This window comes from Notamacropus eugenii, chromosome 3 (genome assembly GCF_028372415.1).
Source record: "Notamacropus eugenii isolate mMacEug1 chromosome 3, mMacEug1.pri_v2, whole genome shotgun sequence".
In the NCBI taxonomy this organism is placed as follows: domain Eukaryota; kingdom Metazoa; phylum Chordata; class Mammalia; order Diprotodontia; family Macropodidae; genus Notamacropus; species Notamacropus eugenii.
The window spans coordinates 20,606,135-20,634,029 of NC_092874.1; the positions used below are offsets into that span (position 1 = coordinate 20,606,135).

General features: G+C 42.0%; 1 protein-coding gene across 2 annotated transcripts in view; it reads right to left on the bottom strand.

Moving 5' to 3' along the window:
* Window positions 1–27,895, bottom strand: part of SCRN1 (secernin 1) — a 61,349-nt gene that overhangs the window by 4,986 nt on the left and 28,468 nt on the right. For both annotated transcript variants that reach the window (XM_072651042.1, XM_072651043.1), the window contains exons 3-7: window positions 23,353–23,534; window positions 17,677–17,879; window positions 13,644–13,838; window positions 10,585–10,750; window positions 600–780 (exon numbers count right to left, since the gene is read on the bottom strand). In XM_072651042.1, coding sequence (XP_072507143.1) covers window positions 600–780; window positions 10,585–10,750; window positions 13,644–13,838; window positions 17,677–17,879; window positions 23,353–23,534 — 927 coding nt within the window. The remainder of the gene's footprint in view (window positions 1–599; window positions 781–10,584; window positions 10,751–13,643; window positions 13,839–17,676; window positions 17,880–23,352; window positions 23,535–27,895) is intronic.

Genomic DNA, 27,895 nt, shown 5'->3' on the forward strand with positions numbered 1-27,895 from the left:
TCACTAACCACAGGTAGAAATGGCTAGCCATGCTGTGGGGGTCCTTGATGGCAGGTTTACTAGGGAATGTTCCGAGTCTGAATTGACGTTTTGAAACTCTCTGTGAAGAACTAAAATAGTTGGGAGGGGGGACAAACAGATATGTGTATTTTAATTTATTCAGATAACATGAGTGTAATTCTTATAATTAAACTATTCCTGGCAAGTGTGGTATTTTCACCTTAATGCATATAAATAACTTGTCTTTTGATGAAAAGGTAGAAATGTGATTTCTAAAAAGAACTCTGTCCTTATTGAAGAGGAAATTTTTGGTAAAATAAAGCCACAAAATAAAGGGAAGAAGGATATTCAAAGGTAAATGGAATCTCAGGACAACATTTTACTAGGAGGCTTTGTTTCTGTTTTCGTTTGTTTCAAAAGATTGTGGAAAAATGTAAGAGAAACCAAGAAGCTGTTGAAAAGGAAAGAGGCAGGTCTGCGAAAGTTCTCTGGGAAGATGGATCACCAGGAGAGAGCCTCAGAGATCAGGGTCATCTTCCCACATGTGCTCCCTCCACCCCCAGAGAGAGGCACATTTCCTCTCCCACCTCGTGCCTCACCTCATCACTTTCAATGACAGCCCGTGCCCACTCGTGGGCTTTATAGAGCTCATGCCGACGGTCTGGTTTCTCCAGGAAACGGGGCTCCTTTTTGGCAGGGTCATCCTCCCCAAAGCAAGGAGACTGGACTTTAGGGACAAGCTTTACATCGTCCACAAAGATGAAAGGCTTGAATATGGACCTAGAAGGAGAAGAGAGGCTCTTTCAAACGAACAAAAATATTTAATACAAAAACATTTGCATTGACTTTCCTTGAATGACATCTGGCTATTAGGCACTAATGACTGTAATACGGTGACTGTACCCTGGGTAGGGGTTGGAGGTGAAACAGCAGCTGGGCCAGGCACAGGAAAAGTAAGCTTGGAAGTGCTGCCTCCTAAATGTAAAAGTGGAAGGAACTTAGAGTCATCGAGTTCAGTGCAACACCCCCACTGTAAAGATAAAAAAACTGAGACTCAGAGAAGTTATTTGTCGTACCTAGTCAGGTAGATAATAAAAACAGCTGGAACTCCTATAAGAACTTTAAAGCTAAGAGAAGGGTTTAGAAATCATCTACTTCAACTACCTCATTTTATACATGAGGAAACTGAGGCCAGAAAGACCCCTGGTTATAGGTGAGGACACATTTAGAGCTAGAAAGATCTTAGAGAGGTTATCCTTGACTTTACAGTCAAGAAAAGATGGATGGGGGAGCATAATGCACAGAGCTCTGAGCCTGGATAATGCAAAGAAGTAGAAGTCATGTGGTCCTTGCTCTCTATGACTCCCAGTATGGTTGACGAGACAAGACTTGGACAGTAGCCACTGAATACAACCGCAAAGGCAAAGCCCTAATAATCTTGGGGGCAGCACAGCACAGTACAGAGGTCCAGGGTTCAACTTCTACCTGAGACGTTTATTAACTGGCTGATCCTGGGCAAGTCACTTAATTTATTTATACCTTAGCTTCCTCACCTGTAAAATGAGGGGATTAGAATCCGTGGCCGGAGTTCCCTTCCCACTATAAATCTGTTATCCTGCAGTTCAACTCAAGTGAACAAACATCTATCAAACACCTACCATGTGCCGCAGCACTGTACAAAGTACCGAGACTACCAAAGAAAAAGCAAAGGTAAATCTCTGCTTTTGAGGAGCTCAGAGACTACTGGGGGAGATAACATACAAACAACTATTTACAAACTGTATGTATGCCAGATAGATGCATGAAGACATAAACAAAAAAAGAGAGTACATCAATAAATGAGCCATTTTAGAGGGAAGGCACTAACAATAAAGAGGACTGGGAAAGGCTTCTTAGAAGGGGGAGGTTTAGCTGAGGCTTGAATGAAGCCAAGGGCAGAGAGAAAGAGAGATCCTGGGGGATGGCCAAGGAAAATGCCTGGAGTCAGGAGATGGGTGTTGGGTTCCAGGTACAGCAGAGAGCCCCTGTCACCACACCGCAGAGTCCACGCAGGTAAGAAGGTATAAGATGATTGAATTTGCCTTTTCTCCATCCCTCTTCCCCTTCCCCAACCTATCACAGGTAGGACCTTAATAGTCAGGCCAGACACCCCAGTCAGTGGCAAGAGAAACACTTTTCCATCTTTTAAAAGTTCATAAGAATAACATTTTTTCTTTTGGTTATTCCTTTGCCCATTGAACACAAATCCTGCAATCCTTCTGCTTTCTTCCCCTGGAAAAGAGGCACAAGAATCCACATATCAAGCTAGAGAAATTGACTCTCCAAATAGGGATGGAAATTAATGAGTGTCCGCAGGAACTCTTTTACCCCATCCTCCGGATGACTCTGGGAGTCAGGGAGTCACTGGGGGAACAGACAAAGGCACGATGCAACAGCCAGAAGCAGCCAACTCAACCCATTCCTGCTGGGCCTGGACCAGCTACTGTTTTACCCTCAAACCCTATACCCCTGGTGCCGCTGCTGTGAAACAAGCATCATCTATCAATGTCCAGCAGCAGGAAATCAGAGTAAGACAGAGAGAGAGAGAGAAAGACAGAAAGAAACAGAGAGAGACAGAGAGACAGAGATATGGAGACAGAAAGAGACAGAAAACAGAGAAAGACAGAGAGGGAGAAAGAGAGAGAGCCAGTGTGAATCTGTAAACATGTCCTATCAATGAACATGAACACTGAAAGCATGCCAGCTGTCCCAGAAACCCTGGCCAGCTGTGGTCTTCATTCAGCACAGGCAGCCCTGAAGCTCCTCTTTTCCAGGGTCCTGACTTGGTCAGAATCAATTAAGGGGCTCTCCTCCCTCACCCACTCCATGTCATGCAGAGTCTGTCCTGCAGGAAGCCTGCAAGCCATTGGTGAGCACCTGGTAAAGAGGGACCATTTACATACAGAACATAAAAGGGGAAGGAAGATTATTAAACACCTGCTACATGCCAGGAACTGAACTAAAGCACTTAACAAACATTTCTTTATCCTCACAACAAACCTGCCAGGTAGGTGCCATTACTAGCACCTATTTTACAGTTGACAAAACTGAGGCAGACAGAGGTTAAGTGACTTGCCCAAGGTTACGTAGCTAGTAAATGTCTGAGGCTTGATTTGAACTCAGGTCTTCCTAACTCCAGGTCCAGAGCTCTGTGCACAATGGCACCCTCCAATATCTTTTCTTGGCTGTAAAGTGAGGAGGTTGAATTAGATAATCTCCCTGAGCCTCAGTTTCCTCATCTATAAAATGATCCTGTGAAATAGACTCTGAGAGGCACCTGGGCCTCAGCAGAGGCATCCTGGGGTATTAGAATTAGGAGGGGCTGCCTGCCTCACACAAACGCTACACCCAGGAAGAAGTTGGAGCGATTTTCAAGGACTCTTCATGGCTGACTATTAAAACAAAAGAAGATATTAAAAGTACTCCACAAATCAAAACAACTCTGAGGTATCACATTACACCTATTAGATTGGCAAACATGACAATAGGAAAATGATAAATGTTGGAGAGGATGTGGGAGAGTTGGAACACTAATTCATTGTTGGTGGAGCTGCGAGCTCATCCAACCATTCTGGAGAGTGGTTTGGAACTATGCCCAAAGGGTTACAAAAATGTGCATACCCTGTGACCCAGCAATATCGCTTCTAGGACTATATCCCCAAGAGATCATAAAAATGGGAAAGGGTCCCACATGTACAAAAATATTTATAGCAGCTCTCTTTGTGGTGGCCAAAAAATTGGAAATCAAGGGGATGCCCATCAATTGGGGAATGGCTGAATAAATTATGGTATATGAATGTAATGGAATACTACTGTGCTATTAGAAATGATGACCAGGAAGACTTCAGAGAGGCCTGGAAAGACTTATATGATCTAATGCTGAGTGAAAGGAGCAGAATCAGGAGAACTCTGTGGACAGCAACTACCACCGTGTGCGAGAGTTTTTTCTGGTAGACTTGGATCTTCATAGCAATGCAAGGACTTAAAAAAAAAATTCCCACTGGTCTTCTTAGGCAAAATGCCTTCCACATCCAGAAAAAGAACTATGGAATTCTATCATGGAATGTAGCAGATCATTTGTGTGTGTGTGTGTGTGTGTGTGTGTGTGTGTGTGTGTGTGTGATGTTTTGGTTTGTTATATGATTTCTCCCATTTATTTTAGTTCTTCTACACAGCATGACTATAGTGAAAATATATTCAATATATGTATGTATGTGTAGATCCTGTATAGAATTGTATGCCATCTTGGGGAGAGGGGGGTGGGAGGTAGGTAGGGAGTAAAAATCTAAGTTTTATGGTAGTGATTGTAGAACATTAAAATAAATAAAACGAATATTTTAAAAAGTCCTCCATTTGGCTGGGGACTCTGGCCCCCAGGATCCTTGGCTCCCAGCAAGTTTGAGGGCATCCAGGGCCCACAGCCTCAGACCCAGACAACAAAGGCACCAGCCAGTCTGGTTTGACATCCAAGGTTTCTGGGGCTGGTTCCTGACCTAATTTCTTTCAACTTCCAGTCGCCCTCGAGGTCATTTCCAAGAAATGACATTCGATGCTTTTGGAACCCTGTGACAGAGTAATCACCCTCAGTCCTGAAACCAGTGGAAAAGAGCCTCTTGTTTTCCAAGAATTCTTTTTCCTTTGGTAATTGAAGAGGCGGAAGAAGACTAATATTCCCTGATTGTTTTTCAATCACTCTTTAAGGTGTGCAAAGAGCATCTATGTACATCTGATCTGTGCAGCAAACATGGGAGATGGTTGGGACAGATGTTGTGACATCCACTGTACACTGAGAAAGGTGAGACTCAAATGGAGAGAAATGGGCTTAAGGTTTATAGGTTTATAGATTTAAAGGCAGAAAAGATCCTTAAGAAATCTGTCATTTTACAGATGAGGGGATAGTTAAATAGCTAGCAAACAATAAAGCTAGAATTTTCTTCCACATGCTCTGACTTTGAATCTGCAATCCCCTTCACATGTGTATATACCACCCCCATCCGCAAAGAAGAAGAAAGAATACAGCTTTGAGGTCAGGAGGCAAACAGTCCAGTTTGGCTGGAGGAGTGCTATGGGCAAAGGCTGCGAAGGTATTCAAGAGCATGGCACCTTGAATGCCAGGCTAAGGAAGTTTTATGTCTCATCTTAGTATAAGATAATAGCACATATGATAATAATAATAGCATTTACACAAAAACCCTTTAAAGTTTGCAAAGTATCTTTTATCATTTAATACTAACAACTCTGGAAGGCCGATGCTATTATTATCCCCATTTTATAGATGATAAAACTGAGCCTGAGGTAGGTTGAGTGACTTGTCCATCACCATATTATATGTATTATATTCAAATTCAGTTCTTCTTGACTCCAGTTCTAGCTCTCTTTGCTCCATGACACCTCAGTGTCTTAGCTTATCAAAGTCCTTCTTCAAATGAAGTGCCCAGACCCAAATACAAATTTGAGGCATGGTCAGACCAGTGCAGAATTAAGAGAAATAAAAGCCACCCTTGTTCCTTGGGAGGTTATGACTTTTATTTACAATATTATTTATAATTAATAATAATTTAATATATAATATCTTATATTACAAATATTAATGTGTAGATAAAATAATATAAAATATTATGATGTTAATTATATATTATTAATAATAATAACAATATTATTTATAAGACTCAAAGGACTGTATCTGGTGTGGTGGTAAAGAGTATTTGATTTTGAATCAGATTTGGCTTAACTCTCGCCTCTGCCACGATATAACTTTGGACAAGTCAGCGGACCTCTCTGAGCCACAGTTTCCCCATCTGTCAAATGAGAAGGGTGGATTAGACAGTTTCTAAGATCCCTTCTCATTCTAAAATTCCATGCTTTCCCATGCCTGATTTAAGATTTCAGGACTAGATTGGAAAGCAGCAAACCTCAGCCCTGCCCAGCATCCCCAGTTAGAGCCAACCTAGTCAAGGCCCAGTCTAGTCCAGCCTCTCTAGTTCAGTCCTTTGAGAAGGAAAGGAGACAAAGGAAAGGACAAAGAATAGAGGAAGAGATGGGCACATGACTGCTGCCTCCCACTGGGGCAAAGTAGGTCAGAGTCACTCACATGATTCCCTACTCCTCACCCCACCCCAGCCCAGCCCTCAGCAGTACAGTATACTCAGTGTTCCAGTGTCCCCAGGATCCCCCATTGGAGGGGACCTCAGAATGCTGAGGGGGTCAGACTTTTTCCAGTCTAATTCCTTACTTTCATAAAAATTCACACACTTGTTTCTGATTGGAATTTCTTCCTTCAGGAATCAAAGATAGGATACTGGTCCAATTACAATGATAATATATGTCATCCATATTATAATTTTATTATTTATGCAGTTGTTACAAAAACAACAACTACGTGACTATTTTAAGTTATCCAATGGCTTACCAAGCTGCAAGTACAATTATTGAGATTTTCATCCAAACAGACTAAATGTTATAGCTCTCCTCGTTTATTCCTGTTCCCCTCCTCCACTTCCCCCAAGTCTCTAAATGTATAAATGAGGGAAGCATGTTCAACAAAAAGCTTTTATAAGATAAGAATGGAATAAACAATCAACCAAACAAAAAGGACACAGAAAACCAGTCATCTGGAAGAGGAGAGGACAGAGTAATAATGTCGTGATGTCATTTGGGGGTCCCATGATCTAACTGGGGAAGGTTAATTGAGACAACACACTCTTCAGTAATGTGTTTTCTAAGTATGTTGACCTGGCACTATGCCCAGAAAACTTCACTTTTTATTGGAAGTAGAAATAGAATGAAGCTACAGGCAAACTCAGAGAGTCACCATGGCACAGTGGATAGAGGTTGGCCTTGGGTGTCAGGAACCGTTGAGTTCAAGACCCCTCTGACCCGAAATAGCTGTATGACTCTGGGCAGGTCCCTCAGAAGCCCAGATGATCCTCCAGACAAGGTGCTGACTCACACTGATGGAGGGAGTTTCCTGACCTTCACCAATGCAAACTGATGGAACTAGATCCCCATACTGATCAAATCACAGATTGGATTAAAATATGTAGGTTTATAATATGTGCAAACATCTTCAGTGTAAATTCATACTCTTTAGAGTTTCCAAAAGGTTTATTCACAACAACTCAGTGAGGTTAGAGATGAGGGAACCAAAGCTCAGATAAGTTAAGTGATTTGTCCAAAGTTACTAGCAAGTCAAGCTAGGACTCCAACTCCAGAGTGATTTCCACTACACCACCCTATCTTTCATCATAGTCGTAGAATATTAGCTCTGGAAGAGACTTTCAAGATCATCTAATCCAAGCTCCTCGTTTTACAGTTGCTTCTAAGGTCTTTCAGTTCATCAGCTGGCCCAAGGTCACATACCTCATAACAAGTAGAACCAGGATTAGAACTCAGGTCTCTTGCTGCCTAGTCAAGCAACATTTCTGCAGTGCTGCTTCAGGATACCCCATGACAAAAATATGAAATGTTAACATATGCAATTACTTCAAAATACAGGACCCCAAATCAGTGATCCTTCTCCCATCATTATAGGTAATGTGGCTCATTTATCAGTCAAGAAAGGATATCTTTCAGCCAGAGTTCTAATGTTCTGCTAAGTCTCTGCAGATCATTTAATCATAGAGAATACCTTATTTTAAAGCCACTTGAAAATCTAAAGTACATTTTCACCTCAAAAAATTACAAAGAGAGTATTTCCAATTCATTTCTATAATATTATTAGGCCATCCACTTTCCCCAAGACAAATGATTCCTTTCTATTTTGGCTGCTAAGAAATGAATAAGCCTTGGCCCAATCTACTAGTATTGAATTGCAGGGATTTTTTTTAACTAGAAGGAACCTAAGATTTTGTCTAATCTAACCCTCTCATTTTACACATAAGGAAGCTGAGGCCCAGAGAGATGAAGTCACTTTCCCAAAGTCATTGAATACAGAGTTTGTCTGATCAGAATCCTAACTAGAAACTTCTGTATTTGGGGTAGCACAAACCATGCCCAGGGCAAGTAGCAAGTATACTTTCAAAGCCTGAAAAGGAAGGGAGCTGACTTAGGGGGCACCTGCTGGGAAGAGAAAGTGGACCATGAAGCAGCTTCCTGTTTTAACTAATTCTTCTTGATAACTAAGTACTAAACTCTGATGTTCCTACCCTTTAGAAGTATCACAAGTGTTTTCAGAACTCGAAATTCAGCACCCTATGGCAAAGGTCCAGATGCCCTGTCCTAGTTACAGCAGTTTCTGTTCCCCAGCCAAAGACTTTTTCAGTGGGTTATGCTTCTCCCCAAATGCCTGATTTCAGATGCATACCAACTTAGATCAACTTTGAGACAAGGGGATCTCCTGTATATTTTTTAATGAAAGCTACTGAAAACATTTTACTTTTATCATTCAAAGATTTTGTGCACCTGTGTGTCTGTCTGGGATAAAAAGGAGGAAAAAGATTGAGACACTATGATGTTCCATAAAAAGTCCCAGATTTGGGGTCAGCTAGATCTTGGTTCAAATTCTGGTTCACAGAATTTAAAATTGGAGGGGATCTTAGTAATTGCCTAGTTAAAGAATCACAGGTGCAAAGCCAGAGAGGCATCATTGGCCATCTAGTCCAAACTCTCTATTTTACAGAAGGAGAAAAAGAGGCCCAGAAGCAATATACCCAAGGTAATACAGGGAATAAGTATCAGAACTAGGATTTGAGCCCAGGTTCTCTGAAGGCTTTATGTGCAGCATTCAATCCACTCCACCAAACTGCATCCCACAATCTCCTTCAGCATACAGGAAGCTGAGGCCCAGCATGTGAATCCATTCCCATTGTATCATGTCTATTTGTAGACAAGTCCTTGATTAAATTTCCAGCAATCTAAGAATCATAGAATCACAGAATTCAAGAATTAGATGGGACCTCCACAGCCATCTAATGGAACTCATACCCAAAGGGAATTCCCCATGATAACAAAATTAAGAGAAGTTGGGGGCCTTGTCAGACTTGCAACTTGAAGTAGACAACCCAATTAACAAGTTTATTGGTCACCAGCTAAATATCAGGTACCGTACTAGGTACCGGCACACAAAGACAAAAAAAATGAAATCATCCTTGCCCTCAGGGAACTTACTTTCTATCATTGAGAAGTTAGTTATTCAGTTTCCTGAGTCAAATTCCTCTCTCGCATGATATCTTAATGGCTGAGGTCTAATTTAACATTTAACGGTTGAATTTAATTGAATTAGATTGAAGGGAGTGTTCTGTACTCATCAATAAAAGTGAGTGCTGCAAGTAAGGATTGAGACACTTGAAAAGAATGATTTTTCTTGATTAAAATGAAAAGAAAGATGAGAAAGCTAAGAATGAAGGGTCTTCAGATGGGCACAACCACTATCGTGTCATTTCTCACCTCGCTGAGGCACAGCTACCTTACCTATAAGGTGAAGGAGCTGTCCAAGGTCCTTTGTGATCCGAACATACTCTGAGGTCGATTCCATGAAACACATTATACTGAAAACAAGATGTATCATGGAAAAGCCTTGGAGGCAGCATCAGGAGACCCTGGAGATCAAAGCCTGCCTCCAGCACTCACCAGCTATGTGATTATGGTTAAGCCACTTAAACTCTCTGAGCCTCAATTCTTTAATCTAAAAAAATAACATGCCAGATAGGTTGGGTTCAGATTTGTTGCTTTAGATAGAATTCACAACTGGTAGAACCAAGACTAGAACCCAAGTTTCCTAACTCCCTAGTCCAATTCTCTCTTCCTTACTCTGCTGCCCCAACCTCATGCCTCATTTCTGAGGAACAGCATGATGGAGATGGAGTCAGAGAGACCTGAAATCAAATCCTCCCTCAGACATTTACAAGTTGTGTTATCTTGGGCAAGTCATTGAACTGCTCTCAGTTTCCTCATTGGTAAAATGGGGGTAATAATAGCAACTACCTAACAGGGCTATATAATTGTAAGCTATGGTGGAGGCAGTACTAATGGAAGGCACAATGTCACACAACCTGGGATCATTTCCTGGCCCTGACACTAGCAGTGTGACCCTGGGTAAATCCTTCCTGTGCTTGGTTTTTGGTTTTGTTTTTTTTTTTAGTCTATAAGATGACTATAATAATATTTTTCTCTCCAGCTCAAAATCCACAACCTTGTGATCACATCATAGCATTTCCAAGAGCAAGGCACTTTGTTAAGCTACTATTCTAAAAGAAATATTCAATGAGGTACCAGAGAAGGTCCAAGTTTACCACTCTGCTTCACCTGGGTTGCCATGTGTGGCATTATTATAGACAGAAAGAGCACTGGACTGGGAGGTCAGAAAACTCAGCTTCCAGCCCCCTCATTCCCATTAAAGAACTGGGTTATCTTGACAAGTCACCTAATTTGTCTATGCCTCATTTTCCTCAGCTGTAAAATGAAGGGGTTAGGCAGGAGGTTAGGCAGGCAACAAGTATTTAATCAGTGGAATATTCAGACTTTTTTCAGTAACAGAAGACAATTTTTGAAGGAGTAAAACCATCAACCTGTAACTCATGGCTATCCAAGACATCTTGTCAGGCTTACCTGGAAGGATCTGGGGTCCCAGTGAAGTAGTGGATGCATGGTGAACTCCCTCCCTGTGGCAGGACAGACACAATGCTGGCAGTAGTGAGGAAAGAGTCCGAATCTACACAGACTCCACTGGCTTTATCCCGCAAAATATTCATCATGGTTTGCACAGTGATGCTCTCTGCCATGAAAGAAAGAAAAGGGAAGGAAGGAAGGGAAGACAGAAGAAAGAGGAAGGGAGAAAGGAAGCAAGGAAGGAGGGAGGGAGAAAGAATGAGATATAGATGAATACATCTCCAGGGAATACACACCAACTATTTCTTGTCTATACTATACCCACAAAAACATACACAGTATGACAAGTAGCCTGTATGAACAAAAGAGCCTAGATTGTGTGGCAGTAAAGCTGGCTGACTGCTGTCTAATCAATCAACAAGCACCAATTAAGTGACTCCTCTGAGCTGGGTATGGGGAATATGGAGACAAAAATGAAATGGTCCCTGCCCTCCATTTACATTTTTCAAGAGGAGACAGTATGTCCTAAGGACTCATTACCTGGGTCCTTGAACCTATATTTTCAATACATTAATATCTGTATTCCAATATAAATAGTTGCCTTTGTACTCTCATGCATTCAATTTTAAACATGTAAAAATATGATTTCTAAGAAGGAATCCATAGTCTTCATCAGATTGCCAAAGGGAGGGTCCATGAGAGAACAAAAGGTTAAGAAACCCTGACATGTGCATGTGGAAGTATATGAAAATATAAATAAAGTTGCTTTTTCCAGAGGGGATTGGTGTTAGCAGCTGGGAGAAATAAGGAATGAGCTTGGGTAGGAGATAACATCGGGGGGAGCTTTGAAGGAATCCTGGGATTTGGGGTGGAAGTGAGAAGAGAATCATTCCAGGCTCAAGGGAGCAGGGGGAGCTGGATCATAGAAGGTGGAAAGCAGAGTAATAAATAATAAGTAAATCAATAATAGACAATAAATTAAAAGTAAAAAAATACAAAATTAAAAGAAATAAATACCAAGCCAACAGAGGTGGGTTGGAATTCGGTTACAAAGGGCTTTAAATGTCAAACATGAGTTTATGTCTGATCCTTAGAAGTAATAGGGAGCCACTGGAGATTATTGATCAGGGGAGTGGCATGGTCAGAGATCTAAGGGACAGTACAGCTAAGTACAGGGAGCTCTTTACCAAGTTGGCCAGAGAGAATGAATTTCCAGCCATAGCATCTCTCAATGACTGACTACCAAGTAGGAAAGGGGTTATGATCTATGTTAATAAAAGAAGGACCCATAGCAGAGAGTTCGAACTTTTTGTATATCCTGGACTCCTTAGGTAGTCTGGTGAAATTCATGGACTTCTTTTCAGAGTAATGTATTTAAATAATTTAAGGAAATGCTAAATTTCACTTAGAAGTTAAGTGAAAATACAACATGACTAATGGGGAAATATGTTTAACATAATTGTGTGTGTGTGTGTGGATAGATAAGTAGGCAGGTAGGTAGGTAGATAGATAGATAGATAGACAGGTAGATAGATAGATGGATAGATAGATAGATAGATAGATAGATAGATAGATAGATAGACAGACAGACAGACAGATAGATATAATCTATATTAGATGGCTTGCTGTCTTGGGGGGGAGAGAGGAAGGGAGGGAGAAAAACTTTGGAACTCAAAATCTTATTAAAATGAATGGTGAAGACTATCTTTACATGTAATTAGAAAAAATAAAATACTACTAAGTGGAAAAAATAAGCTAGTGAAAATAAAGACATCATTTTTTCCCATTCAAGTCCATGGACCTCCTAAATCTGTCCATAGATGTGTGGGTCCCAGGTTAAAAACCCCTCCCCTACAGCAATGAGAATATGGACCCTGTAGAATGGGAGCACCCAATGCTGGAAACGCAAGAAATCTTGTGAATAACAATAGCTTGCTGACGTTTCTATAGTGCTTCAAAGGCTTTCCTTGCTATGGCTTATTATCAAACCTATTTAACAGCTAGAGGAACTGAGGCCTGAGGAGGAAAAGTCACTTGTTTAGTCATGAATTTGAGGTGGAATTCAAATTAAGGTCTCCTGACCCCAGGTGGAGCCTTCTTTCTCCTTGACCTCTCAGTATATGGTGGAGAGAATGTTGACTGTGGAGTCTCAAAGCTCTTAACACAACAGGAAGACTCAATGAATTTCCCAGGAGGAGAGATTTAGAAGTTGGAAGAGGTTTTAGAGGCCTGCTAGCCCAACTTCCTTTTTTACAGATGAAGAAATGGAGCCTGATGTGACCAAGGTCATACAGGTATAATGAGGTACAGAGATGGGATTTGAACCCAGGTTCTCTGACTCTCAAGTCATGACTCATTCCACCTTGATATTTTCATTTCCATCATAATTCTTCTTGATAGGAAACAGTGGAAAAGTGAAGGCCTTCCAGTCAGATGACCTGAGTTCACACTGGAGTTCTCACACGTCAGCCTAACTATTCCAAGCCTCAGTTCCCTGACTTGGACAATTAGGGAGGAGAGGGTTACACTAGATCATCTCCAATGTCATTTTGAACTTGAAATTCTGGGACAAATAGACTCTGAATAACTAGGTCAGCAATTTGGAGGATAATAGAGAGTAGAAGAGTTTGACAATAGAAGTGTAAACAGAAGCACAATTTATAGTTTTCCCCATGTCAACTTCACAAAGAGTTCCATACTTAATGTCCACTCTGCTTGCTGCCTTTTATTCATTTAGCCAGTCAAGCATTTATTAAGCACTTATTAGCACTGCCTGGCACTGTGCTAAGTCTTGGGGATACAAAGAAAGGCAAAAACACTGTCCCTGTCCTCAGAGTGCTCATTGTGTAAATACAAGTATATGCAGTGTAAATGAAAGATGATGTTGAAGGAAAGAGAAAAGTGTGCAGAGGGAAGACTGGGAAAGGTTCGGTGAAGATGGTGGGACTCAAGGTGAGTCTTAAAGGAAATCAGGGAAGTGAGTGAGCCTTATGTACTAGTGTGTTGCCCAGGAGATAAAACAAATGAGAACGAGATGCTTAAAAGCTGTCTTTACTTACCCTCTTGTTTTTCTAGGCTGTCTTTGCCTGAACAGCAGCCTAGGTGGTCATCTGCTTGAGAAAACACTTCTGAGAAATTGAACTCTTGGTCTGTAGTCCACCACCCTTGACCTTCAGCATAATTCCTGAGCTCAGGGTGTTCTGCATCAATCTTAGATGTGATGGAAAGCTGGTTACAAATGCACTTCACTCCCTCTACAGAAAGAATGAAGTTTGCATTAGTTCAAAAATATATCTTGGAGGAAGCCATTGGAACCCGAGAACTCCCATTGCCTTCCCATGTTGGTGCTTAATGATGGGAAGGAAGTAAAACTAGAATGTGTTAAATTGAGTGGATATGAAAAGACACTACTTGCCCTCATTCTGGGCAACCTCCATTAACCAACACAACAGGAAAACTAGCCAACCCTGATCAGAGTGTGATGGAGTGAATAGATAATGCTTAATTGAGCTTAAATTTGCAATTAAAGAAAAATATGTGAGGCCCCTCCACCATCTGGCTGAAGGATAGTTAGGCATTTATTACCCTCAAAAAGGTAGAAAATCCTTTCCAAGAGAGCTACTTGGCTATCAGTGACATTTAGGATGGTAACATTTAGGGAAACCACCTGTGGACCTTTGTTTCCTTCACACACACACACACACACACACACACACACACAAACACACTGAGTAGAAAGGAATTTAGATCTGGAAAGGTGATGATAAAGAAAGATCAGAAGATTGATGAGGAACCCATGAGGAAACTGAGGCCCCAGACGACTGATTTATTTGCCTAATATCACATAGACCCTAATCTTTAAAGGTGGGATATGAACCTAGGTCATAAGGTCTAGAGCTAAAAAGAAGACCTCTAAGGCCATCTTGTCCAGGCCAACGGTCTCATTTTACAGGCTTGTTCATGATCACACAACTACCAAATATCAGTGGTGGAATTTGAACTGAGTAAAGGCTGATGCTGAGTCCTACAGCTTACCTCCTTTGCCATGCCATTTTTCATCAGGATTAACAATAGTAGCTAATTTTACTTGTAGATCATGGTGTGCACAATCTACACCGTACATTGTACTGCAGGATCTGAAAGTCCTTCCCATAAGAAAAACAGATGAAGTCCAGGAAAATCAGCATCCAAACATGCCTAGACCCTGAGTTTCCTGCCTTGTGGATGACTGGACAGCAAGATCTTCTAACATCCACAGAGCAAGGAGAACAGACCTGTTGTCACCATCCCTGCACCTCAACATAGCCAGGAGCTGAGTTAGACTTGGGTTTACCAGGTATGTCCTAGGGTCAAAACATAAAAAAGGCTGCCTGTGAGAGGCGATTATTAGCTAAAAACTGTGGTCAGAGTAGGAATGGTCCTGCATGCTGACCACACAGAACAACAGATGAAAAAAAACCTAAAATGGGCTACTATCAAACGACTTATTGTCTGAAAATGGAAGACTGGAACCAGGGGCCACTGATGAATAGGCTTTTCCTCCATTGTGTTTCCCTTCTCTCACTTCCCAAATAAAGACAACCAGCTGTTGACAAGTCAGTCTCCTTTCCCTTCTATCATCACAGAGGAAAGTAGAAAATAGAAATTTTTAAAAAAGCAAACTCTCTGGCCTGCACCAGTAATCTCCACACAATTCACGCTAAGCTGCTAAATCCTAATCCATGAGCAAGCCCTGAGATTTTTCTTTCTTAACCAGGCTTATTCATAACAGCGATTTCTTCGTGTGTGTTTAGCGGCTGGGGGACTTGAATCTGTAATCAGACTTCCTGCAATCAGCCAGTAAAAGCAGCAGCTGCACAAAATTTAAAATGTCAGTGTTTTTTTAAATAAAAAACAGATCTATGGAGAAGGAAGGGAAGCAGATTTTTAGTTAAATTTCATGGAGAACTTCTGGAATAGACACCCATCACAGAGTTCTGCAAAAATACCATGTAATTATAGTACAGAACCAATATCCCCATCTCCCCCAGCCTTGACGAGATCTCTTGGCAAAGAAGTTCTTGGGAATTATATCCCACTAGGCTCTGAAACCACCAAGAAGTCTTTCTTCAAGGCTCAGAAGAGGTGCTACCTACTACAGGAAGTCTTTCTTGATTCATTTAATTGTTAATTCTCTATCCTTCCTCTACAACGATATGTTATGCATATATGCATAAGAGACAGCTAGGTGGTCCAGTGGAGCCAGACCTGGAGTGAGGAAGATTCATTTTTGCGAGTTTAAATCTGGCCTCAGATGCTTACTAACTGTGTGACTCTGGGCAAGTCACTTAACCTTGTTTGCCTCAGTTTCCTCATCTGTAAAATGAACTGCAGAAGAAATGGCAAACTACTCTGGTATCTCTGCCAAGGAACCTCAAATGGGTCAGACACAATTGAAAATAACTGTACAAAGAATATATATTTATCTGATTACAATACACACACACAGAGGAAAATGTAAATGTTGTCTTTGCATCCCCAGTGTTTGGAGGTAAAGAGGAAGACGGAACCAGAGAACTTAGGTTCAAATCTCACTTCTGATGTTCCAGTCACTGTAACTTTGAACATATCCCTTAACACCCCTGGGACTCAGTTTCCTCGTATGTAAAATGATGGGGCTGAACTAGATCACCTATAACCTCTCCCAGCTCTACACCTATGATCCTATAATTTTATGGCATATTAGTTAATAAATACTGAGGGAAAATTCAAATGAGTTGTGATAGATGTAACGGAATATTATATTCTGTGATGTAAGAAATTATAAATATGGTGACTACAGAGAAGCATAGGAAGACATAGAAACGGATACCAAGTGAAGCCTTCAGAACCAAGAAATTGATTTACACAATGGCTACAGTAATACAAATTTTAAAACCAATAACCAAACAATTAAACAGAATGTTGTGAGATTAGGATGACCAAGCTTGGCCCTAGAGTGATAGGAGAAGAGACTTGCCCATGCTGTTCTGCAGATTTGGGAATCTATGAGTGTATGACATTGCAGATAATACCAGACTTTTTCTGTCAACTAATTTTGTTGAACTGGTTTTTCCCCCACTCTTTTTTATTCTTCAAGGGTTTGACTCTCTAGAAGGGGAAGGGTTACATTGGAAAATATGGGTGATATAAAAAACAAAATATATCAATAAAACCTTATTTGATAATAAAATAAATTCTTGATTGAAGTAGATTGGAATGTCATTAGGTTGAATAGATTTTGTTTTATTGGAGTTCATGAGCCAGACTTCAATTCCAGAGTCTCTGGGGTCCCTGGGCACTATGCTAATGGTAAAGGCTTTGAACTAGTAGTTCGTGAATGAACTTAATGTCCCTGTTTGCAGTTCTACATGTGGAAAATAGAAATATAAAATATTGGGTACCAAATACCCCTTGGAAAGGTTTTTGCATGAGTTTCACCAAATCTGTTTTTTTCTAGCTACTTGGAACACTGAAGAATATCTCTGCCCTCAGTCTGAGATTAAGCACTGTCCAGAAAGAAGAACCATAGAGTACAAATTGATTCCACCAGGTATGTCCTCTTCCTTTTTCTCTTGAAGGCATCATGGCATACTGGCAAGAGTACTAGTTTCTCACCAATTTGTTAAATCTGAACAAAGTCAAATTGTGCCCTCTGATATTACAGATCACCACATAGAATGACGAGGTCCCAGACTGTAACATTGCAGAATTGCAGGGGTACCAGACCTTCACAGCTGGTTCCTCTGGTTGGATGGAATAATAAAGTTTATTTAACTTGTTTAATCTGTGGACCCAGGGGAGAGATCAAGGGGAAGGTTGCAATCCAAAGACCAGCAAATTTACAGGAGAAAACCCCAACCAAGTTTTATCTCCTATGAAGCAAGCCTACTGCTCCTTGGCTCCAAGTACATCATTAGTCTAATAAGGAAGCGGAGACCTGGGCAGGTGACAGAGAGCTAAGCAGAAGAGAGTGAACAGAGGGGAAGCAAAGGCTCCCAGGTATGAGGAGGCTGCCAGCTGCACCATCCCCTGCTTCATCTCCATCAGCTCCCATCAACCAAATGCACCAACCTGTGATTTTTTCAGCTGCCCAGTGTTTCCCTATGGTCTCTAGCACCCAGGCTTCTTCTCGATCCACAATCAGATACGCGCTTTGGAAAGTGTGGCACAAGTTCCCATCTTCATAGTAATTTCCGCCTTGTCCGTGTTCTTCCAATAAAGAGATGATAACGTCAAAGGCCTCTTTGGCAGTGGTACCTCTTTCTAGACCCAGCCTGAAACAGAAAGAAAAATAGTACCCAGTCTTCTTAATCCATTTGGAGATCATTGTAGCAATCAGAACCTGTTTAAATTAATATTAGCTTAATATTAATTATTGACTAATTAGTAATTAATACTGATTAATAATTAACAATTATTACTACTAAATAATAGCTAGTATTTGTTTGTAAAGTACTTTACCTGAATTTTTCATTTTATCCTGGCACCTACCTTGTGAGGTAAGTGCTTTTATTATCTTATTTTATAGATAAAGAAATTGAGGCAAAAAATGTCAAGTACCTTGGCCCTGAATCACAACTAGCAAGTGTCTGGGCAGGATTTGAACTCAGGTCTTCCCAACTCCACTGTCAGCTCCCCATCCACTTGGTCCTGCTGTCATTCACCAGACACATAATAGGGGATTAATAAATGCTTGTTAATTGATTGACTACAGCATTAGGTGTGGCATCTGGAAGATCTGGGTTCAAATCCCACCCCTGACCCTCACTAAGCTGTGTGACCCAGATCACTGAGGCATCACTGAATCTCCCTGAGCTTCAGTGTTGTCGTCTTTAAAATGGGGAGAACGACACTTGAAGTATCTGTCTCACAAGTTGGTTGGGGCTCAAATATATATAAAATACTTTGCACGTTTTACAGTAGTACATGTATAAGTTATTAATATTAAAATGAAAGAACTATGCTTTCACTGAAAGAGCATTTCCTTTTGCTGGGCTATTACAGATGCCAGAAAGAATATGACATTTATTCCCATAACAGGCTTATTTTCACGGTCAGATAATTGCTCATTGGTACGTCTGACACTTTTCCATTTAAGCTGCCTTAAGAAGACTCAGTTTCACTGTAGTGATTGGGAAAGTGAATGATAAAACTGGGAGAGAGCAACATAAGAATAAGTTCATTAGAAAACTGACTTAAGGAAGCCATCCTATTAATAAATGTCTCCTTTTCTAAACAGGGATTAAGGAAGAGAATCTTTTTCTTACATTGAAGAGTCAGGAATTGTGGAAGGTCTGTCATGGGGAAGAGAGATTAACTTGGATCTGCTTGGCCAACTAGGGCAGAACTCTGACGTTGGCCGGCTGTTGGCCACGCCTGCCTCCCACTTCTTGGCAGAGGGATGATGGACTGGGGGAGCAGAAGGAGAAGTAACATTTCTGGATATGGCACATGCCTAGAATTGGTTTGTTTAATTATATCGTTTACAAGGCAGGGCTTTGGCTTGTGGTAGGAAGAGGGCTGATAAATAACGATATCAATGGGGAAAAAAGAACAAAGAAAAGAGTTTCAACGAAACATTTAAAAATACGCAGAAGTCCAGAAGGAGGTACAAACAAGCAGGCAACTTTGATCCTACCAGCTTAAATTTAATATACACATAATAGAAAGGAAGCTCTACGAGACAGAAGTTCCCCTTACCACCTCAACTGCCTTCCCCTATCAGATCATTTCAATTTATTAACAACAAATTATTAAAGAAGGTGAGATGTTCAGGAAATATGACTTTATTCGTAAAATGATCAAATCTGTGGTAAAGTGAGGCACCTTGTTATAGCTCCAGGCATGTTGATTGGGGACCAGAGATCACACCAACATGTGTTTTTGTGAAGCCTTCCATGACTGTTACTTCCTAGATTGAGGAAGTCCATCCCTGATGCTTCTAATTCCTCATTCATCCTAGGCTACAACCCCTTCACTGGCGTGATTAGCAAGGGACAACAGTGAAAGTAAGTGACTTGAGATTAAATTCTCACCCTGTGGCCCATCCCCAGTGCTGTCTGCCCCCCAAAAAACCTTTTCAGCTATAGCATATAAGCACTGATACTCTTGTAAAGGATGTGTATGTATAAAAATATTTTGAGCAGCTTTTTTTGTAGCAGCAAAGAACTGAAAACGAGGACTGTGCTTGACAATTTTGGAATAGCTAAACAAATTATGGTGTATGAATATGACAGAATAACATTGCACAAGAAGCAACCTATGAAATGATGAAATGGATCGTGTCAGAGAAACCGGGGAAGATCAGTATGAACTGATGAAGAGTGAAGTGAGCAGAATCAGGAGAGCACCTTATGCAATAGCAACAGTATTGTAAAGACAAACAGTTCTGAAGAACTTAAGAACTCTGCTCAATGCAGAAAACAATCACAGTTCCAAAGGACCAGTGTTGAAGGATGCCTTCAAGAGAAGGGATGGATTCAGGGTGAAAATTTAGCCACAAATTTTGGGGGATGGGAAATCTGTTTTTCTTAAGTATGCATATTTATTACAAAATATTGTTTTCTTTTTCCAATAAGGGATGGAGCAGGATAGAAAAGAAAAGAATGAAAGGAAGGAAGGAATGAGGAAAGGAAGGAAAGAAGGAAGGAAGGAGGGAGGGAGGGAGGGAGGGAGGGAGGGAGGAAGGAAGGAAGGAAGGAAGGAAGGAAGGAAGGAAGGAAGGAAGGAAGGAAGGAAGGAAGGAAGGAAGGAAGGAAGGAAGGAATACCTTCAGATTTAGCCCTGTTTGCAGACCCTGGGACCAGTCCATCTCTTAGGCAGAGAAAGAGAGGTCAGAACCCTAGATCTACCAGGTGGCCCAACATCCCATCATCTTGGCCCCCAACTCTAGAATCCCCTTGTGCCTTGACTCTGTTACTGGCCTCCTGTCCTTTCCCTCAAATGACCAAAAGCCCTAGTCCCAGTGACTGGGTCCTGGTCTACTTCCTTGTGCCAAAGCCTTTGTTTTGGTGCTCTGTAGGCAGAATGGTATAATTAATTCAGAGTAGTCTCTGAAGTCAGACAGTCTGGGCTATAAGCCTGCCCTACAAGCTGTGTGACATTGGACAAGCCATATTGCTTCTCTGTGCCTCAGTTTCCTACAAAATGAAGGGATTGAACTCAATAATCTCTAAGGTCCCTTTCCAGCTCTAAACTCTCCCTGAGCCCCCAAATCCTTCCCTCTTCTGAACTTCTTATTACTCTGGAACACCACCATCCTCCCCGGCCCTCGAGCTCAAACCTCAGTGTTATCCTTGCTCTCACTCTCACTCTCCCCATGTAGTCAATTCCTTGTCAAATATCCCACATCCCTCATATGTGTTCTCTTCTCTCCATTCCCCCAGCCATCACCTTACTATGGGCCCTCCTCACTTTGAACCTGCACCACTGCATTAGATTTTCACATATTTCCCCACTCCAATCCATTCTCCTCTCCACTGCTAAAGTCATTGTACTACAGTGTCGGTCCCTTCCTCAATAAACTGCAGAGGCTCCCTATCAACTCCAAGGTAAACATAAACTCCTCTGTTTGGCATTGAAAGACCTTCCCTACCTTTCCGTCTTCTTACATTTGATTGCCCTTCAAGAACTCTGTGATCCAGCCACACTGGCCTATAGCCATTTCTCACACTTGGCATTTCCATCTCCATGCTTTTGCATTGGCTGTGCCCATGCCTGGAATGCCCGTCCTCCACACCTCCAACACTTAGCTTCCCTGGCTTTCTTCAAAACTCAGGTCAAATCCCAATTTCTGCAGGTGGCTTTTCCTGGTCTTCCCCAGTGGTCTTCCTCCCAGATAAGCTTCCATCATATATATATACACACACACACACATATACATATATACACATACATACACATATGTAGACATACACTTACATATATAGGGGTGTTCCTGTGTATATGTGTGTATAATGTGTATATGTGTGTATGTATGAATAGGTATGTATGTATATACCCCTATGCCCCAGTTGCTTTTTCATGCTTGTCTCCCCCTTTAGATTTCAAGCTCCCTGAGGGCAGAGACTGTTTTTTGTGTCCCTAACACTTAGCACAGTACCTGGCACATAGTAAGCAAGCACTTAATAGAAAATGCTTCTCATTGAGTAGAGGAGGGGCTGGAGGGAGGGAGAAAGAATTTGGACTAATTTTTTAAAAATAAATGAATGTTTAAAAATAAATAAATAATGAGTTTTTAAAAATAAGATGAAAACTGCTGGCTGACTGAGTGACTAAATACTCTGGCTCCTGTATGCTCTGTCCCATGCCTCCGTGCCTCCAGGACTAAGGTCTTGCCTTGCTTCTCTCCAATTCCACCTCCTTCTAGCTCCCTGGATGCCATTCACTGGGTATACAAAGTAAAAAAAAAAACAGTCTCTGCCCTCAGAGAGCTTGTATCCTACTGGAAATAAACAATGGGAATGCAGATAAAAGTCAATGGTCCAACTGCTCGGCTATGGTCTCACATAGCCCTGGTTTGACCTCAACGGCTATCCCCCAAATATCCTCCCTGCCTCCAGCTCATAGTCTCCATCCAGCATTTACTCTGGCAAAATCTGCAAACATAGCAACTACAATCCATGTTTACTATTGCGAACAACAGGGTCCCAGCTCCCCCTGTGACAAAAAGCAGATATTATAGCAAGCGATCTGGGCATAGTATCATGTCTCCTTGGCCTCCCTAGGGCCTACCATGGTGCTTCACACAGAGAAGACATTTCAAAGAATCCTTCATTGCTTAAATTGTATTGAAAGTCAAAAGGAAGTCTGATCCTGGTAAGTCATCCTTCTATGATCTCTCACAAGGAAATGCCAAGGATGTACCAGTGGGAGTGGTGAGAACAGGACAGCAATTGCCAGCCTGCAAGCTTGAAATCCTACCTTCTAATTGAATAAGGTGCCCTAGCAAGAACAGGCCTGGTAACTGTAGGATCTTCGCAAGCCTGGGGTGTTTGGCACAGACCATGGCAAACTCGCTTGTTGTGCCTTCTGACTTCATGCTAATCAGTGCTTTAAATATTTCAGTGAGGGATGATGAAAAAGACGGAAAAAGTAAAAATGTGTGTCACTGCAGGCCCTTAGAAGACTGGCAGAGGCTATGTGTCACAGGCTTCTTTCCCTTTACGTGTGACAAGTGGGTGAGATCCTGCTCCAACTGGGGTCTTCTAGCTAAGCTCTGGACAGAGTATCAGGTGCCAAGCTCTCCCTCTTGCAGTGAAATTCACCACTTTGTGTCTGTGAGTTTGGTTCACACTTTGCGGGGCTCGATATGTGAAAGCTAAGATGGACCCTTGATTAAACATCAGAGCAGGGCCTGGAAGGAGCACTGAATCAGGAAAGACCTAAGTTCCAATTTACTAGTCATGAGACCATTCCAGAGAAGCCACCCCACTTCTCTGAGCCTCAGCTTTCCCATCTATAAAATGGGGGAAAGGGAGGGGACCTTTGCTGCCCTTGGATCTACTTCCCACCTCAAGCCCTGCACCAGAAGGATATTTGTAAAGTGCTTATCAGAGTTCCTGGCATAATGTAGGTGATTAATAAACAATTCTTTCCTTCCTTCCTGTATACGCAGGGTAACCAACAGCCAGGGCAGAGCCTAACACTCAGGGTGTGTGTACGCATTTGCCTATCTCTTGGGTGACAAACCCAACACACCATCCCACTTACTAGCATCCTCTCTTCTCTGATAAAGCCCCCACATACCTGACCAGGTCCATCCCTAGCAAGGCTTCATTCTCTGGGGCTGGCTCTCTGGTACTGATGGCTTCATTGGCAATGCAGACCCCATGCTCATTGGCTCCCATTTCTGCACCCCACATCCAGGCAGGTCTACTGATCACAATAGCATGTGTCCTCGGGACCTGGTCAATGGCAATGTATGTACACTAAGAAAAGAAGAAGATAGAAAAACCAGTTCAGTTTAGCATGCATTTATTAAGTACCTACTGTGTGTCAGGTTCTCTCCTGCAGATATAAAGACAAAAAGGCAAGGAGTTTACATTCTATGGGACTAGACAGCCACCCAGACAGATGCTTTATTCTGTTTTTTAAATGAGACCTAGGGGGGCGGAGCCAAGATGGTGGAGTAGAAAGACGCAAATACACATAGCTCCGAACCCACAACCCATACAACATCGGTATAAAGTAACTCACAGCGAATTCTGGAGCAGTGAGGCCACAGAACAATGGAGCGAAGGAGATTTCTGTTCCAGAGGGACCTGCAAACCTCTAGCAAAAGGTCCGTCGTGCTGCAGACGCGGAGCTCAGCCCAGACCTGCTGCGGCGGCGGCACCAAGAGGAACAGACCCGAGCAGACTTCAGGGACAGGATCTCCAGCGGCCTCACAAGTCCCTCCATCCACAGGTGACGGGAGTCGGTGAGAGAGTCTCTTTGGCGGGTCAAGAGGGGAGTGGGGTGCCCCCATGGCTCAGGCCCCCTCGGGAGGCAGAAGCTGAGGGGCGGCGGCAGACCGGGGCTCCCACCTGGATCCATTGTTGAAGGTCTGTACATAAACCCCCTGAGGGAAATGAGCGTGAGAGGCGGCCCTGCCCTGACCTGAGCACCTGAACTTAATCTCACACTGAATAGCAGCCCTGCCCCCGCCAAAAGCCCTGAGGCTGGAAGCAGCATTTGAATCTCAGACCCCAAACGCTGGCTGGGAGGATCAGGAGGCGAGGTGGGTGTGAGGAGAATATTCAGAGGTCAAGTCACTGGCTGCAAAAATGCCCAGAAAAGGGAAAAGAAATAAGACTATAGAAGGTTACTTTCTAGGTGAACAGGCATTTCCTCCCTGCCTTTCTGATGAGGAAGAACAATGCTTACCATCAGGCAAAGACACAGAAGGCAAGGCTTCTGTGTCCCAGCCCACCCAATGGGCTCAGGCCATGGAAGAGCTCAAAAAGAATTTTGAAAATCAAGTTAGAGAGGTGGAGGAAAAGCTGGGAAGAGAAATGAGAGACATGAAGTCAAAACATGAACAGCAGGTCAGCTCCCTGCTAAAGGAGACCCAAAAAAATGTCAAAGAAAATAACACCTTGAAAAATAGGCTAACTCAATTGGCAAAAGAGGTTCAAGAAGCCAATGAGGAGAAGAATGCTTTCAAAAGCAGAATTAGCCAAATGGAAAAGGAGATTCAAAAGCTCACTGAAGAAAATAGTTCTTTCAAAATTAGAATGGCACAGATGGAGGCTAATGACTTTATGAGAAACCAAGAAGTCACAAAACAAAACCAAAAGAATGAAAAAATGGAAGATAATGTGAAATATCTCATTGGAAAAACAACTGACCTGGAAAATAGATCCAGGAGAGACAATTTAAAAATTATGGGACTACCTGAAAGCCATGATCAAAAAAAGAGCCTAGACATCATCTTTCATGAAATTATCAAGGAAAACTGCCCTGAGATTCTAGAACCAGAGGGCAAAATAAATATTCAAGGAATCCACAGAACACCGCATGAAAGAGATCCAAAAAGAGAAACTCCTAGGAACATTGTGGCCAAATTCCAGAGTTCCCTGGTCAAGGAGAAAATATTGCAAGCAGCTAGAAAGAAACAATTCAAGTATTGTGGAAATACAATCAGGATAACACAAGATCTAGCAGCCTCTACATTAAGGGATCGAGGGGCATGGAATAGGATATTCCAGAAGTCAAAGGAACTAGGACTAAAACCAAGAATCACCTACCCAGCAAAACTGAGTATAATACTTCAGGGGAAAAATTGGTCTTTCAATGAAATAGAGGACTTTCAAGCATTCTTGATGAAAAGACCAGAGCTGAAAAGAAAATTTGACTTTCAAACACAAGAATGAAGAGAACCAGGAAAAGGTGAACAGCAAAGAGAAGTCATAAGGGACTTTCTAAAGTTAAACTGTTTACATTCCTACATGGAAAGACAATATTTGTAACTCTTGAAACTTTTCAGTATCTGGGTACTGGGTGGGATTACACACACACACATGTACACATGCACACACACACAGAGACAGAGTGAATTGAAGAGGATGGGATCATATCTTAAATGAAATCAAGCAGTGAGAGAGAAATATATTGGGAGGAGTAAGGGAGAAATTGAATGGGGCAAATTATCTCTCATAAAAGAGGCAAGCAAAAGACTCATTAGTGGAGGGATAAAGAGGGGAGGTGAAAGAAAAACATGAAGTCTACTCTCATCACATTCCACTAAAGGAAAGAATAAAATGCACACTCATTTTGGTATGAAAACCTATCTTACAATACAGGAAAGTGGGGGATAAGGGGATAAGCAGGGTGGGGGGGATGATAGAAGGGAGGGCATGGGGAGGAGGGTGCAATTCGAGGTCGACACTCATGGGGAGGGATAGGATCAAAAGAGAATAGAAGTAATGGGGGACAGGATAGGATGGAGGGAAATATAGTTAGTCTTATACAACACAACTATTATGGAAGTCATTTGCAAAACTACACAGATTTGGCCTATATTGAATTGCTTGCCTTCCAAAGGGAAGGGGTGGAGAGGGAGGGAGGTAAAGAAGGTGGAACTCAAAGTGTTAGGATCAACTGTCGAGTAATGTTCTTGCCACTAGGAAACAAGAAATATAGGTAAAGGGGTATAGAAAGCTATCTGGCCCTACAGGACAAAAGAGAAGACGGAGACAAGGGCAGAGAGGGATGATAGAAGAGAGAGCAGATTGGTCATAGGGGCAATTAGCATGCTTGGTGTTTGGGGGGGAGGGGATAAAAGGGGAGAAAATTTGTAACCCAAAATTTTGTGAAAATGAATGTTAAAAGTTAAATAAATAAATTTAATATAATAAAAAAAATAAATGAGACCTAACTCCACCTACAATCAATTGATAAGCTTTTATTAAGCACTGACTGTGTGCCAGGCACTGTGTATACTCAAACCATGAACTAGGCAGAGGACAAACATGGAAATGTCCATCCCTGAAGGTGCCTGCCTCTACACTTTTCTGTGGCACTTTTGCCATAAACTAGGTAAGCAAGATAATATTTTGAGGACCCACGATTCCCATAGCATGAGGATAGATCCAGATCATGACTCCTCTATAACTGGGTGGTCAGCATTAGAGGGTTACTTTGGCTGAAAAACGAATCCCTGGGCAGCCATCTTGGGGCTGTCCCTGTGCCCTGAGCCAGCCTAGGCATCAGATGAGGGACAGATCATCGTCAGGAGCCTCCACAAAGCCCTTTCATCTTGGGCAGACCTTCCAGAACTTAGATTTCACTGGCATCACTGGCATCATCTTCAACTTTCTCTTCTCCTACACAAAACTCACCAGGATTTTGGACCCACCATTTCTCACTTCCTTTACCACATCATTCTTACTTTAGGACACAATGCTGGATCAAGACACTGAGGAACTGAGTTCAAATTCTGTGCAGCCACTTGTAACCACCTACCCTGGTTTGATCGTGGGCAAATCATGCCAATCACTCCCCTTTCATGGACTTTACTTCTCTCATTTGCAAATGACCTTTCAATTCTAAGTCAGTGATTGTCTTCATCTCTGGCATCTTTAATTTTTGTGAACCTTAAGTTTGTAGATATAGACCAGGAAAGGATTTCAGAAGATACCTAGACCAATCTCCCATCTTATAGGAATGAGAGAATCAAGAATTTATTAAATACCATGTATCAAGCACTGTGCTAAACATTTCACAAATATGATCTCATTTGATTCTGTCATTATCCCCATTTTAAAGATAAGGAAACTGAGGAAGGCAGAGGTCCCAGGGCCACACAGCTGGTCCCCTGACTCTCCTGAAACATACTGCCTTAAAGGACTATATAAATGTGAGCCATTACCCCTCCTCCCCCTCTCTATTCTCTCTCTCTCTCTCTGTCTCTCTCTCTCTCTCTCTCTGTCTCTCTCTGTCTCTGTCTCTCTCTGTCTCTGTCTGTCTCTCTGTCTCTCTGTCTCTCTGTCTCTCTCTCTCTCTCTCTGTCTCTCTGTCTCTCTCTCTCTCTCTCTCTGTCTCTCTCTCTCCCAGCTTTCAAACATTCTCCAGTCTCATTTATCTTACAAAGCAAACTTTGATTTGTCCATTACAACTACCATCCAAATTCTCTCCTTTTAAATCCTAAACCTCCCAAAGCTCATCTACAAATATCTCCACTTCCTATGCCACTATTCCCCTCTTAAATTCCTGTAATCAGGCTTCCACATCCCCCATTCTATTGAACCTGTTATTATCACTAAATATTCCCTTCTGGGAAATTCCATTTTCCTTCCTCATTTAATCA